The sequence below is a fragment of the Carassius carassius genome, chromosome 7, assembly GCF_963082965.1.
Source record: "Carassius carassius chromosome 7, fCarCar2.1, whole genome shotgun sequence".
Lineage (NCBI taxonomy): Eukaryota > Metazoa > Chordata > Actinopteri > Cypriniformes > Cyprinidae > Carassius > Carassius carassius.
The window spans coordinates 10,310,255-10,323,198 of NC_081761.1; the positions used below are offsets into that span (position 1 = coordinate 10,310,255).

A 12,944-nucleotide genomic window follows, 5' to 3' on the forward strand; every position below is an offset into this window, starting at 1 on the left:
TTAATTCATGCATTTATGACCTCAAGGTTAGATTATTGTAATGCTTTATTGGGTGGATGTTCTGCACGCTTAGTAAACAAACTACAGCTAGTCCAAAATGCAGCAGCAAGAGTTCTTACTAGAACCAGGAAAGTATGACCATATTAGCCCGGTCCTGTCAACACTGCACTGGCTCCCTATCAAACATCGTATAGATTTTAAAATATTGCTTATTACTTATAAAGCCCTGAATGGTTTAGCACCTCAGTATTTGAATGAACTCCTTTTACATTATAATCCTCTATGTCCGCTACGTTCTCAAAACTCAGGCAATTTGATAATACCTAGAATATCAAAATCAACTGCGGGCGGCAGATCCTTTTCCTATTTGGCGCCTAAACTCTGGAATAACCTACCTAACATTGTTCGGGAGGCAGACACACTCTTGCAGTTTAAATCTAGATTAAAGACCCATCTCTTTAACCTGGCTATTTAACATACTAATATGCTTTTAATATCCAAATCCGTTAAAGGATTTTTAGGCTGCATTAATTAGGTAAACCGGAACCAGGAACACTTCCCATAACACCCCATGTACTTGCTACATCATTAGAAGAATGGCATCTACGCTAATATTTGTCTGTTTCTCTCTTATTCCGAGGTCACCCTAGCCACCAGATCCAGTCTGTATCCAGATCAGAGGGTCACTGCAGTCACACGGATCCAGTACGTATCCAGACCAGATGGTGGATCAGCACCTACAAAGGACCTCTACTGCCCTGAAAGACAGCGGAGACCAGGACAACTAGAGCCCCAGATACAGATCCCCTGTAAAGACCTTGTCTCAGAGGACCACCAGGACAAGACCACAGGAAACAGATGATTCTTCTGTACAATCCGACTTTGCTGCAGCCTGGAATTGAACTACTGGTTTCGTCTGGTCAGAGGAGAACTGGCCCCCCCAACTGAGCCTGGTTTCTCCCAAGGTTTTTTTCTCCATTCTGTCACCGATGGAGTTTCGGTTCCTTGCCGCTGTTGCCTCTGGCTTGCTTAGTTGGGGTCACTTCATCTACAGCGATATTGTTGACTTGATTGCAAATAAAGGCACAGACACTATTTAACTGAACAGAGATGACATCACTGAATTCAATGATGAACTGCCTTTAACTATCATTTTGCATTATTGACACACTGTTCTCCTAATGAATGTTGTTCAGTTGCTTTGACGCAATGTATTTTGTTTAAAGCGCTATATAAATAAAGGTGACTTGACTTGACAACTCTGTATAATGGCACGGGTATGACACAGGTATTACAAAAAAATTTCAAAACGCTTATAAATTATACAGAATGAGTTTTTTTTTTTTTTGAGAAAGTAAAAATGCACAAAGTTTCCTGTGAGGGTTAGGGTTAAGTGTAGGGTTGGTGTAGGGCCATAGAATATACAGTTTGTACAGTATAAAAACCATATATACATATATATATGGTATATATATATGGTATATATATGGTGTATATAGATGGTGTATATATATGGTATATATATATATATATATATATAAATAAATTAGTAATTTTGGTTCTTCAGTTTATTTTATTCCTGTTATATTAGATTAAAACAGTTAACTGTTCTAATATAAACCACTAGATAGTTCCTGAGAATGTATTGAACTCATAGGATGCTGCCTGATATTTCCTTTAGCCACAGGTTTGTTTTTTCGACAGCAAGCAATCTTTATGGTGACATTTACAGAATGTCTTTTTCAGACTGTAAACAAAAAAGAAATTGGATGTTGCCTTTTGCAGTTACAGATGAGTTCAGCTTCTTATCCTGACCTGAAGTCACTATTGATACTTTTTTTGTTGCTGTTGTTGTTAGTTTGTATTATGAAGGATATGATGGCTAATTTATTTTTTTTGGAGAACTTCACAAAGTTCACAAAGATTCTTAATATCTAAAACTACACAACTTCTTATTTCTTCTAGAACATGCTGGCAGAGAAAGTGGAGCAAATGATGGAGTGGAGTTCCCGGCGTTCCGTGATCCGTATGAACGGGGATAAGTTCCGGCGGTTCGTCAAGGCTCCACCCCGGAACTATTCCGTCATTGTGATGTTCACCGCACTGCAACCCCAGAGACAATGTTCTGTCTGCAGGTGAGACAACACATTCATCTTTTAGTTGCTGTTCACAGGTATAATGCTGTATTTACTGAAGTAAAACGATAATAACAGGTGTAAACACAGTCATAGATAAAGATTTGTTCTACCCCAGAACACCCCTGGAAAGCCTTCTACATCTATCAGTTCCCAAGCAGCCTCCACCTCAGACATCATTCCCATCTATTTATCCCACGACAGCTACTTAGGCTCCATCCACTCACCTCACATCCATCTCTCCCCTCATTATCCTTCAGTCGTTGGGTAAAATGACTCTGTACTCATGCAGTCGTGTTCCTCAGCTGAATATCAAGCCTCAGAGAGTGAACCACTCCCTCTGGTCTATTCAGAATTCTCAAACATCATCTGCCAGCTTCATTGAATAAAGATAACGGACTGGAACAGTCATGTGTGCTACCAAAATAGAGGAAGTTAATTTAAAGCAGATCGACCTTTAAATGCCCAGTCACCCTATCCCAATGATGTGACCCCCTAATGCTTTTTTAATTATCTGCTGTCTACTCAAATCGCATGTTTATGTATATTCTAGTTATTTTCCCCTTATTTGCCCATCTCTCTCTCTGTCTTTCTCACACCAAGTCAATTGTTTTCTTTTCTCATCATACATAATTTTGTCCTGAATACTGTAGTCGACTGTTTGGCTAGAAGTTACCTAGTCTTTCTATATATTTAACTGTTAGATAGTTTCCATAGTAAAACCATCTCTGAAAAGTTCTCACTTTAAATATATATATAGCAATGTCACTACAACCATATAGACAGATTTCTTTAATCATAGTTTAGTGCCTTGTGTCGCATTTGAGCACCCTGTTAACAAAATCTCAAGACCCCTGATTTCTGTATGTGTGTGTGTTTCTATGGAAGCTGGTTATCACCATGGGATAAAAAAAAAAATCATTGATTTTTTTTTGTTTTTCTCAAAACGTACTCGGTTACTAACGTAACCTCGGTTCTCTCTAGAAGAGGGAACGAGTACTGTGTTCTCTGCCGTGCGTACGATTCACTCTGGTTCGCTTCGGCGATTAAATAAATCAGTTGAGTCAGCCTTTTCGAGCTCCTTTTATAGGGTTGGGCCACACCCGTTTCGGCGGGAAGTGGCATGAAGGACGCGAAGCTGTGTCATAGGCTGTGCAGTTGCCGCAGAGCAGCCAATGAGCGAGCGAGCCGTCTCGCCTGTACTGCTGCAAATGCGCTTTACAAAAATTCAAAATTAAGGATAATTTTTTGCTTCAGTATTTCGTGAAAAGAGACTTTTCCTGTAGCATCTTAGCTAAGACGCAGTACGAGAGAACTCTCGTAAGAGAACTGCAAATGTACATCTTGTAATACTGGCATTTTCATTAAAATTTCTAGTTTATATCTCACAATTCTGACTTTTTTCGGAGAAAAAAAAAAATTACGAGATGTTCACTCGCAATTTTGATATAAAAAGTAGCAATTAACTATATTTTTATTAGTGATCGGTCAATATTGATTTTTTTTATATAACCGATATCGATGCCAATTATTTGCATGTTTATGTGCATGTTCAAAACATTTTATTTATAAAAAAGCATCAAAAGAAACAACACTAATATTAACTATAAGCAAAAAAAAGTGAAAGTGACAAACAGCCAAGTATGGTGACCCGTTCTCAGAATTTGTGCTTTGCATTTAACCCATCCAAAGTGCACATACACAGCAGTGAACACACATACACCCAGTCATGGTATTGCCGACCCGAGACTCGAACCCACAACCTTAGGGTTAGGAGTCAAACTCTCTCACCACTAGGCCATGACTTCCCCAAATAAATGTCAACCAGTAATATGAAAGTGGCTTCACAAGACTAATGATGGAGCAAATTTACAACAGAGAAAGAAATAAATTCAGCACTTTTATTTCCACCATGCACTCATTCATGGCTGTATTATTTAACTCATGCAAAGTTAAGCACAATGTATTCCAAATTTCCACAAAAAAAATTATTTTGGGCTTCCTTAAATCATTCAATCTCACTGACTCACTGCCTGCATGTTGTCCGAGGGTCCTTAAAAGTTTTAAAATGTCATAAATTCACTTTTCAGAATTGAAAGCTGTAAAAAGTCTTTAAATATCTTAAATAGCATTGGGAAAAAAAAGTCTTAAATGTCATTTGTGAAGGACAGAATATGCTGCTATTAAGGAAGCTTCACACTGCTGACGTAAGGGAGCTTTGAGGTAAAGATGCAGTGCAGCAAGTTAATGATGTGCCATTTTTTGTTTAATATCAGTTATTTCGTATTGTTCATTTTAATAAATCGCTCCAAAAACCGAGTCAGTGCTTTGCTATTTGTCCTCTCCCCAAAGGAATTCATGATATGCCATTTTACCATAGTCCTGAAGGACTGCAGTAACTTCTCATTGACAGATCAGTTAACATCAGCTCAGCCCTTGCTTTTTGAAAATGGACACTCAGCATAACATGAAATATTAATAATCATGAATATTTAAACTTGTTTTTACCACCTGCAGAGTGCCCTGCTTTATTGATGTTTATGGGTACATTTACTTTATTGATGCATTTATCAAGTCTTTAAATTGTATGCCTACAATCTGTAAATGCATGTTTGATTATCACTATATGGATGAGCTTTGTTTTCTGAACAATGATTAAGTCACAGTTATGAACATAGGATGTCTGTCATCTCATAATCTAGAAGATTTTGGGATCCCTGTAGTTTTTACTAAGATATGAGTGTAGATTATCTGAATGTGGCCTTTATGGAAGGTGGTGAACTGGAGGTGCATCATGCAATTCATAGCAATAAGAAATGTTTTGTCTGTGAGAATATACGGGGGAAAATAAGAGCTCTTTGAAGTGATGTGACTGCTTTTGATCCAGCATCATCAATGTTTAAATTTCATTTGTTTGTTATTTATTTATGGTGGACATCACAGTGACGTTTTCTGGGAACTGGCAGGTGGACATCTTTGTTGCGTCTGTGGAAGGACGGATACCTAATTAACAGCATTGTCTCTTTCTTTTTTCCATCTCATTTTCTCTGTGCTGTCCACCTAGTGTGGAATAAACCGCAATCACTGTAATACAGTATGTAATAGTTAGTTGACACTCCTGTAATGAAGTTCTTCTTGTCAGATTCTTTTTATTTGCTAGTTTTCTTCTAATGAGTACTCTGTCTTTCTGCTTCTGAAAATGTCTCTCTTCACAGGCAAGCTAATGAGGAATATCAGGTGCTGGCTAACTCCTGGCGATACTCTTCGGCCTTCTCTAATAAACTGTTCTTCACGGTTGTGGATTATGATGAGGGGGCTGACGTCTTTCAACAGGTAAACATTAAACTTGTCTGTTTATCTTTCATCCGCATGGATTTGTCAGGTCTGTCAAGCGATTTGCTTCATGCAGAGGGCCCTGCAGAGAAAAAACCTAGAAATATCAGGGAGTCTTACAGTTATGATTTCAAGGCTTATCCCTGATTCCTTTAAAGTATTAAGATGTTTTCAATTCACTTTGAAATTTTTTAAATTCCTCTCAAAAACCATCAAATGGAAAGTGATATTTATGTACTATATTTAAGATACACACACATAGTTAGATAGATAGAGAGATAGATAGAGAGATAGAGAGATAGATAGAGAGATAGAGAGATAGAGCTATAAAAGGTGATGAAATCAAAATGTCAAAAGCTGTAGAGAAGCTGATGAAATCAAAATGTCAAAAGGTGTAGAGACCTTGTTAATGGAAATTAATTAAGAATAACCTTACAAATAAGGTGTAATTTAAATAAAATCCACTCTCAGAAAAGACAAGTGATTCCTGACCACATTTACTCTGTTCCATTCTTCTGGCTGTACACAGATCTGGTCCTCCACACCCATGCTCAAATGGTCTTAAATTCTAATTTTTCAGAGTCTGACAACTTCAGGTATTACATTTTAAAAAGCAGCAAGAACAATCAAATGGAAAATAGCTCCCCGTATATTTTTGATGTAATGAAATGTCACACTTCTCAGAAGCAAATTATAGAGAAGAAAATCTTTATGACAGAACATGCACAATAATTTAACACACGCTGATACATAGCTATTCTTTTGCAATTTGCACACTAAAGAGTTATGAAAGAAGCTTTATCATGAACTTATTTGCTCTTATGGCTTTAGAAGCCTACAGAGCTGTATCTGGGGTAAAAGTAATCAATTAGATTAGCACTACTGACATCTACGTATGTCTGTTGTTTCCTCAATGTGTTCACTTTCATTTGGGTTCATCAAAAGCCTCATGCATTAAAGGGGTCCTATTATCCTCTTTTTGGGGGGGGGGGGGGTGCACTACTAGGTTGTTTGAAAAATACATTCTTTTTCACAGATTTTTCTTTATACCACCTCTTTCTCCCCAGTCTGGCATGAAAGGCTTGAATAGCTCCTGTATCAAATGAAGGCCCGCCTTCTGAAACATGAAATATGCTGTGATTGGTTATCTGGGCCAGTGTGTTTTGTGATTGGCTCCACTCGGCAGTCTGGTCGGGAAATGTCATGCCCCTTACCATAGCCGGCCACGAGTTCCGGTGTAAATATTGCATCAAAATCATATCAATTTGAGCGCGATTTAAACCTGGATGATTGTTACCACTCTAAGTTCGTCTGCCTTGGGAAAGCTAGCGTGTCTCTGACATACAGTAGTGATAACACTCATTGCCTTCTCTAATGCAGCTCAACCAGGTCTCATTCCATTCGTCAATATTTGTGATATCACAAATCCTGCAAAATATGCGTTCTAGTCCAAGCGAGTCGTTCGTTGTAGTTTTTGAGAATCTGTTAAATAAAATATCCACTTTTGAAGTGGGCTTTGTAACTTTGCAAATCTTTTTTATGCTCAAACAGCAACATTACAGACTAACTAAAGTTGAAAAAGTGAAAAAGCATAATAGGACCCCTTTAAAGCAAAACAAATTGCTCCAGCTCATAATGATATCAAGCCCTCAGGAAAGTCTAGTGGACAAGGCTCAAATGAGCTTTGTGATTTCTCATACTTAGATTACATTAGATTTAATTTAAGATAATAATGAATTTATAATTTGTGTCCATATTACAAATTTGTCTCTTTTGTGTTTCCTTTACCAGATCAGATTCCTAATAGTGTAATGTTGAGGTTACTGCCTAGTAGTTCAGCATTGTTATTGTAAATGTAAGTGGCTGTAAATGAATATATTATCTATGTAGCAGTACACTAGTTTAGTGGAGTTTAATGGCATCTCTTGGATATTGTTAAGGTATTGGTATTTATCATTAGACAAAATAATGGGAGGTCAAACAAGATTTTGTTTATTCACTTCACTTTGTATGCATACAAACTTCTGAAACTGGGTAAACAAGCATGCATATAATTTTTTATTTATTTATGCATGCTAAAATTACAAAACTAAACTATGAGTTGCAGATTTGCGAAATTCAGTTTGATGCTCTTGGCTGATAATCAGGCATAGAGGAAACTCATTTTGGCAGCTTAAAGGATTTTCTTTTTACATTAAAATTTAAGTTTCATGAAAAACTTGTGGCATATTTTTATATTTTACTTTTAATGTAATTTATTATTCAGTATTACTCAACCCTGGAGGGTAATGTCACATCATTTTACCCTTATTCGTGAGGTCGAAAATAATTTTGCTCTGGTAAAATTACCAAACCCATTTCTTGGAGGACATGTGGGTAAATTTTGATTTGATGCGTTTTCATCCAGAGCATGGGGACAGCAGTATTAGTCAGTCCATTAGTATGCAAATAAACAGATGCGTGTTAGAGGTGCTGGTTAATAACGTTCCCCAGTGTGTTTTAAAAGATGATTTCATCACGAACGATTACATGATTGCTCCCTGTGATTGAAATGATATGTAATTGCATGAATATCACTTAGCTATATTCCTTCTCTTGTGTTCTTTGAAGGGAACCATCACCTTAATGTGTAAAATCGAAGAAAAAAATAAGATAATTCACCATCATGCAATTTTGACCTCGATTGTTTTATTTCCTCTGTGATACTAGGCAGAATTTCCATGCTGCACTTCCCTTTCTTGAAGATGGATGGTGAAACACTGTGAAGCTCCAAAAAGCACCATTATAGTGCATATGACTCATGCGCCATATTCCTTCTTAGCCAAATTAATAGCTTAGTGTGAGACTAAAACTTAAACCATATTCCCAAAGTTAAGTATATTAATTATAAAATGAATCTTTTATATATGTTTTTTTTATGTTGGTTTTCTATGTTCGACATCTTATTAGGTAGCCTAATGTTTTTAGATGACCACACGACAAAGTAAGTTTGACTGTGTATATGACCAAGGGGCTTCAAGAAAACTTTTTTTTTAAAACAGCACACATGATATGGATCACTTTTATGACACATTTATGCTGCTTTTCTGCCCTTTTTGGCAGTATGCATCACCATCCTTTTTTTATTTTTTATTTTATATATATATATATATATATATATATATATATATATGTAATAGCTCAGAGATGACTAACATCTTTTTGTTTTTCACAGAAGAAAACTCAGGGTCTACAGGGACTGCAAAACTATCACTGGGGTGGTACCCTAAAATACAAACATTACATATTTGTTACCCCTTACTGGTATATATTAGTACCTTTTAAAAGGAGACCACTAGGTTGTGCCGATAGACGATAGAATCGTGTATCAACGATAGTCAAAAATATCGACGTAAGCATATGTCTCTGTCAATAGTCAAGACGATATTTGGCTCATTCTCCTATTAATGTATTAAATAATAATAATAATAATAATAATAACAACAACTATTACAATTTTTATTTTTATTAGGCGGCCTATTATTATTTCGGTTATTTCACTTCAGCACCGCATTTTACACACACACGCAGGCGCGCGCAAAAGAGGATAGTTGCTGAAGAAGTTGTAACGCTTTGACTCGGATAACTCATTAAATCCATGAAATGAAAGAGTTAAAAAACGAGGAGCTGGTGTCCCACACATTTAATGGCTGGTACACGGCAACGCGCTCTTCTCATACATGAGAGATTAACTCTTTCTTGGCGTTACAATTAAAGTAAAGAAAAAATAATACTAAGGCAGCAGAGCGAAATTATCATCCAGTGGTTCTCACATAGTCCGACTGATCACTTAACATATAACACTCACTCTGTGGTGATGACGTACGTGAGAACCACTATGAATGATAAGTTCACTCTGCCACCTTGTTATTATTTTCATGCACACCGCACTATAATGAGATGCATGCAAAATTCATAGTTTTGGCCGTTATAAAGTCTCCATCCACATACAGATGTATATCTTCTGCATATATAAGGTATTTCATTGCACAAGTAATCTGAACGGCCTGTATATGTGTAATATTTTAAACGAGCCCTCACTAACTGAGTGAGTCTCATTTTTGTTTCTGTGGTGGTGCGTCGGGCTCATCATGAGGCGCGCGATCCGGAAACGCTGGACCGACTGCATTCAGTTGCATCAGTTCAATTCAATTTTACTCCAAATATGAACTTACTTGTTTTTAATACTTCATATTTAACGTGTCTGTTTATGTCCAATATTAGTGTTAAACTGATAGATTAAATGAAATCTACTATTGATTTTCACCGTTTTAGACATTTAAACTGATAACTTCCGTGTGTAGATGCAGCAAATTTGTCACAGGATGTGCGATATGACAGTAGCGTCTGACTATCAGTATGTTTGAAAGTATATTTTTTAGATTATTGGTGATTCCATAGGCTCTCTCTCTATGAGAGAGTTCGGTTTAAAACATCAAATATTTATGCTATGACAAGAACAGAGTCTCTCTTTTGCTCCACACATGCACAATAATATTGTGTATAATTGATCTCACAGGCTGATGTTATGACGATTTGAAAAATGGCCATATCACCCAACACTAGAGACCACCCTAGTGACAGTTTTGTACCTTCTTCCCTGATAGTATAGAGATTAGAATGTAGGGTCATTTTGTAAGCTCAAACCTTTCATCATCTTGCATGGGCATCTTGCATGGGCTTTGTGTCAAGTAAAAAAAAAAATAATAATAATAAAAAACAAAATTAATTTAAAATGTCTCAAAGCCTCCATTTGAGTTTCACTCAGTCCATCTTCTTAAAAAAAAAAAAATCTTTCTCTGGACTTTTTCCTGATAGTTTTGCAGTGAAAACACATCAATAATCATGATCTACCTATAGGTAATTAGCAATGTTGGGCTAGTTACTCAAATGTAATTTATTACTCCTTACTAGTTACTCCTATCAAAAGTAATATTATTTTGTTACTTATTACTTTCTGGTAACAGTGATTAGTTACAATACTAGTTACATTGCATTGCTTTCACGCCTAACAGAAGTTATAATTGCATATATTCCCACTAAAATTCTTCTCAGATGTTACTTACACTATATTTCTGTCTCATCATTTCACCAAAATCCACACTGGTTTGCATTAAGAGGTAGGGCTGTGCAAAAAAATATAATGCGATTTTCATGCACATCTTGTCAGTAAAGGCACTCCTGTGATTAGTAGTATATCTCCAGCACATTTCAAAACAAAACCTGTCCAATTACTTCTCAAAACTAGCCCAATCGCGTTTCGTTCCGGGTGATAAAATACAAATTTTTTGGCGGGGTTCCCTTGGTAAAATTTGCATTTAAGGGGCTAAACATCACGTTATTGGTATTGGGGTCGCTTCGTCCCGCGGACATTAAAAACAACCGCAGACTTGGCAACACAGGTGTGGAGCTAATTAAATCAACAACCATGGAAACTAACTAGGTAGGGTAACGGAGACACAGAAAACTATACTAAAACAGATCATACAAGTGACAGTTCGCCCCTCCTGAAAAAAAAAAAAAACAGCTGGACAAAAAGTCCAACAGAGGAGGCAGGCGTGGAGCAGGCAATGGAAAATGGGCATAGTTCATAGGGTGGAGTAGATGGAGGGAGGAGCCAAGGAGAAGCCAGGTGGAGATCCAGAGGGCAACCGGGATAGCTGCCCGCAGTGGAGTCGACAGCGTGAGCAGCCATGGTGAAAATAGGGCCGACACCAGGGGGCCGACTGGCAGAGATGACGCCGGTGGAGTAGGAACCCAGGATGGAGCAGAGCAGCCACAAAGCCAAGGTGACACAAGGATCCGGAGGGCCAAGGCAGAGCAGAAGGCTCAGGTGACCGAGGCGGCGGCGGGGCTCCAGAAGACTGTGACAGCCGGATCGACTGAGGATGGAGATGGAGCCGGGGGGAAGGAGGAGCCTGACAGAGCCAGAGGGACGGAGTCCCGAGGCGGCGGATGGTCGACGACTGACCAAGGCCGAGCCAGAGGGATGAGGGAGCCCGGTGGAGCTGGTGGGATGATGGGCCAGTGGAGAGCCAAGGTGGAGCCAATTGGTCGAAGGACCGAGGTGGAGTCCAGGACTTAAAAGCTGGAAGCGGAGACAGGGGATCCTCATGCCCAGATGGCGCTGACTGAGGGTGAGCTGAGGGACTGATAGGCATCAGCGGAGATGGAGCTGAGAAACTGGCTGGTTTAAGAGGAGGTGGAAGAGGGAGGCAGGGAGGGAACACGGAAGGACTTGCGCTGGGCAGAACCAGCAGAGACACAGGAGATTCAGGGCTGGGCGGAACCAGTGGAGACTTAGGAGATTCGGGCTGGACGGAACCAGTGGAGATTTAGGAGATTCAGGGCTGGACGGAACCAGTGGAGACTAAGGAGATTCAGGGCTGGACGGCCAGCGGAGACACAGGAGATTCAGGGCTGGACAGAGCCAGCAGAGATGCAGGAGAACTGGGAATTACTTCCCTAAACCAGTCTATGGACTATGGACAATGGAGAACACAGGCTTTAAATACTGGGAACCTAATCAAGAAGAAGAGAAACAGGTATGGAGCTAATTAAATACCTGGAAACTATCTAGGCAGGGTAACGGAGACACAGAAAACGAAACTAAAACAGATCATACATGTGACACATATAGCAAGAAAACATTCTTCACAAGAAAAGTTTTGTTTTCTAAAAAGATTTTTAATTATAGTAGTAGAGTTTATATCAGAAACAGATGGATGTTGGTTGGCAAGCCATAGAATCTAGGAATTGTTGCATTGTTGGACTCAAAATCAGTAAGGGCTAAGGCATCAAAAGTAACTGAGTAATAACCTGTTTTATGGATGGTAACTGTAATGTTATTACCAGTTTTTGGAATAACGGCGTTTAAAAGAACGGCGTTAGGTAACGACATTATTTTTTCGGTAACAGGGTAATCTAACTAATTACTTTTCCCGTCATTACAACGCCGTTAACGTTACTGAACGTTAAATGCGGTGCGTTACTATGCATTGATTTAATATGCAATCCGAACGCACCCCTGGCTCACACAGCGAGTGAGCAGGTGGGTTAATAACGAGATAAGCGATTATGATTGGCTAAGGCAGAGTCATGTGTTTCATGGTAGCCAATCAGAGCCAGTGTTTTTACACACATGCGCCAGCGGCGCCAAAAACACACACAGTCACACACACGCAACAGCTACACAGAGATTCGCAGCAGCAGCAGAAATGGCGAGGCAGGAGCAATCCCATGAAAAGTTGGCATTTTCAAGGTGGAGATATAAGCACTACTTCAAATTCATTGTAGTCAAAGGGAAGAACGTGCATGTAATGTGTGCATGTAATGTGATACACACGCATCTAAAAAGCTAGTGGCCAAAAACACTTTTCTTACAAAGAGTGCAGGATAAAACTCTTGCTGTCTGTTGACGTTCAATAAATCTCGAAA

General features: G+C 38.6%; 1 protein-coding gene across 1 annotated transcript in view; it reads left to right on the plus strand.

The window, feature by feature from the left end:
- Positions 1-12,944, plus strand: part of LOC132143511 (tumor suppressor candidate 3) — a 96,770-nt gene that overhangs the window by 30,949 nt on the left and 52,877 nt on the right. The window contains exons 2-3 of the mRNA XM_059553780.1: positions 1,966-2,135; positions 5,351-5,468. Coding sequence (XP_059409763.1) covers positions 1,966-2,135; positions 5,351-5,468 — 288 coding nt within the window. The remainder of the gene's footprint in view (positions 1-1,965; positions 2,136-5,350; positions 5,469-12,944) is intronic.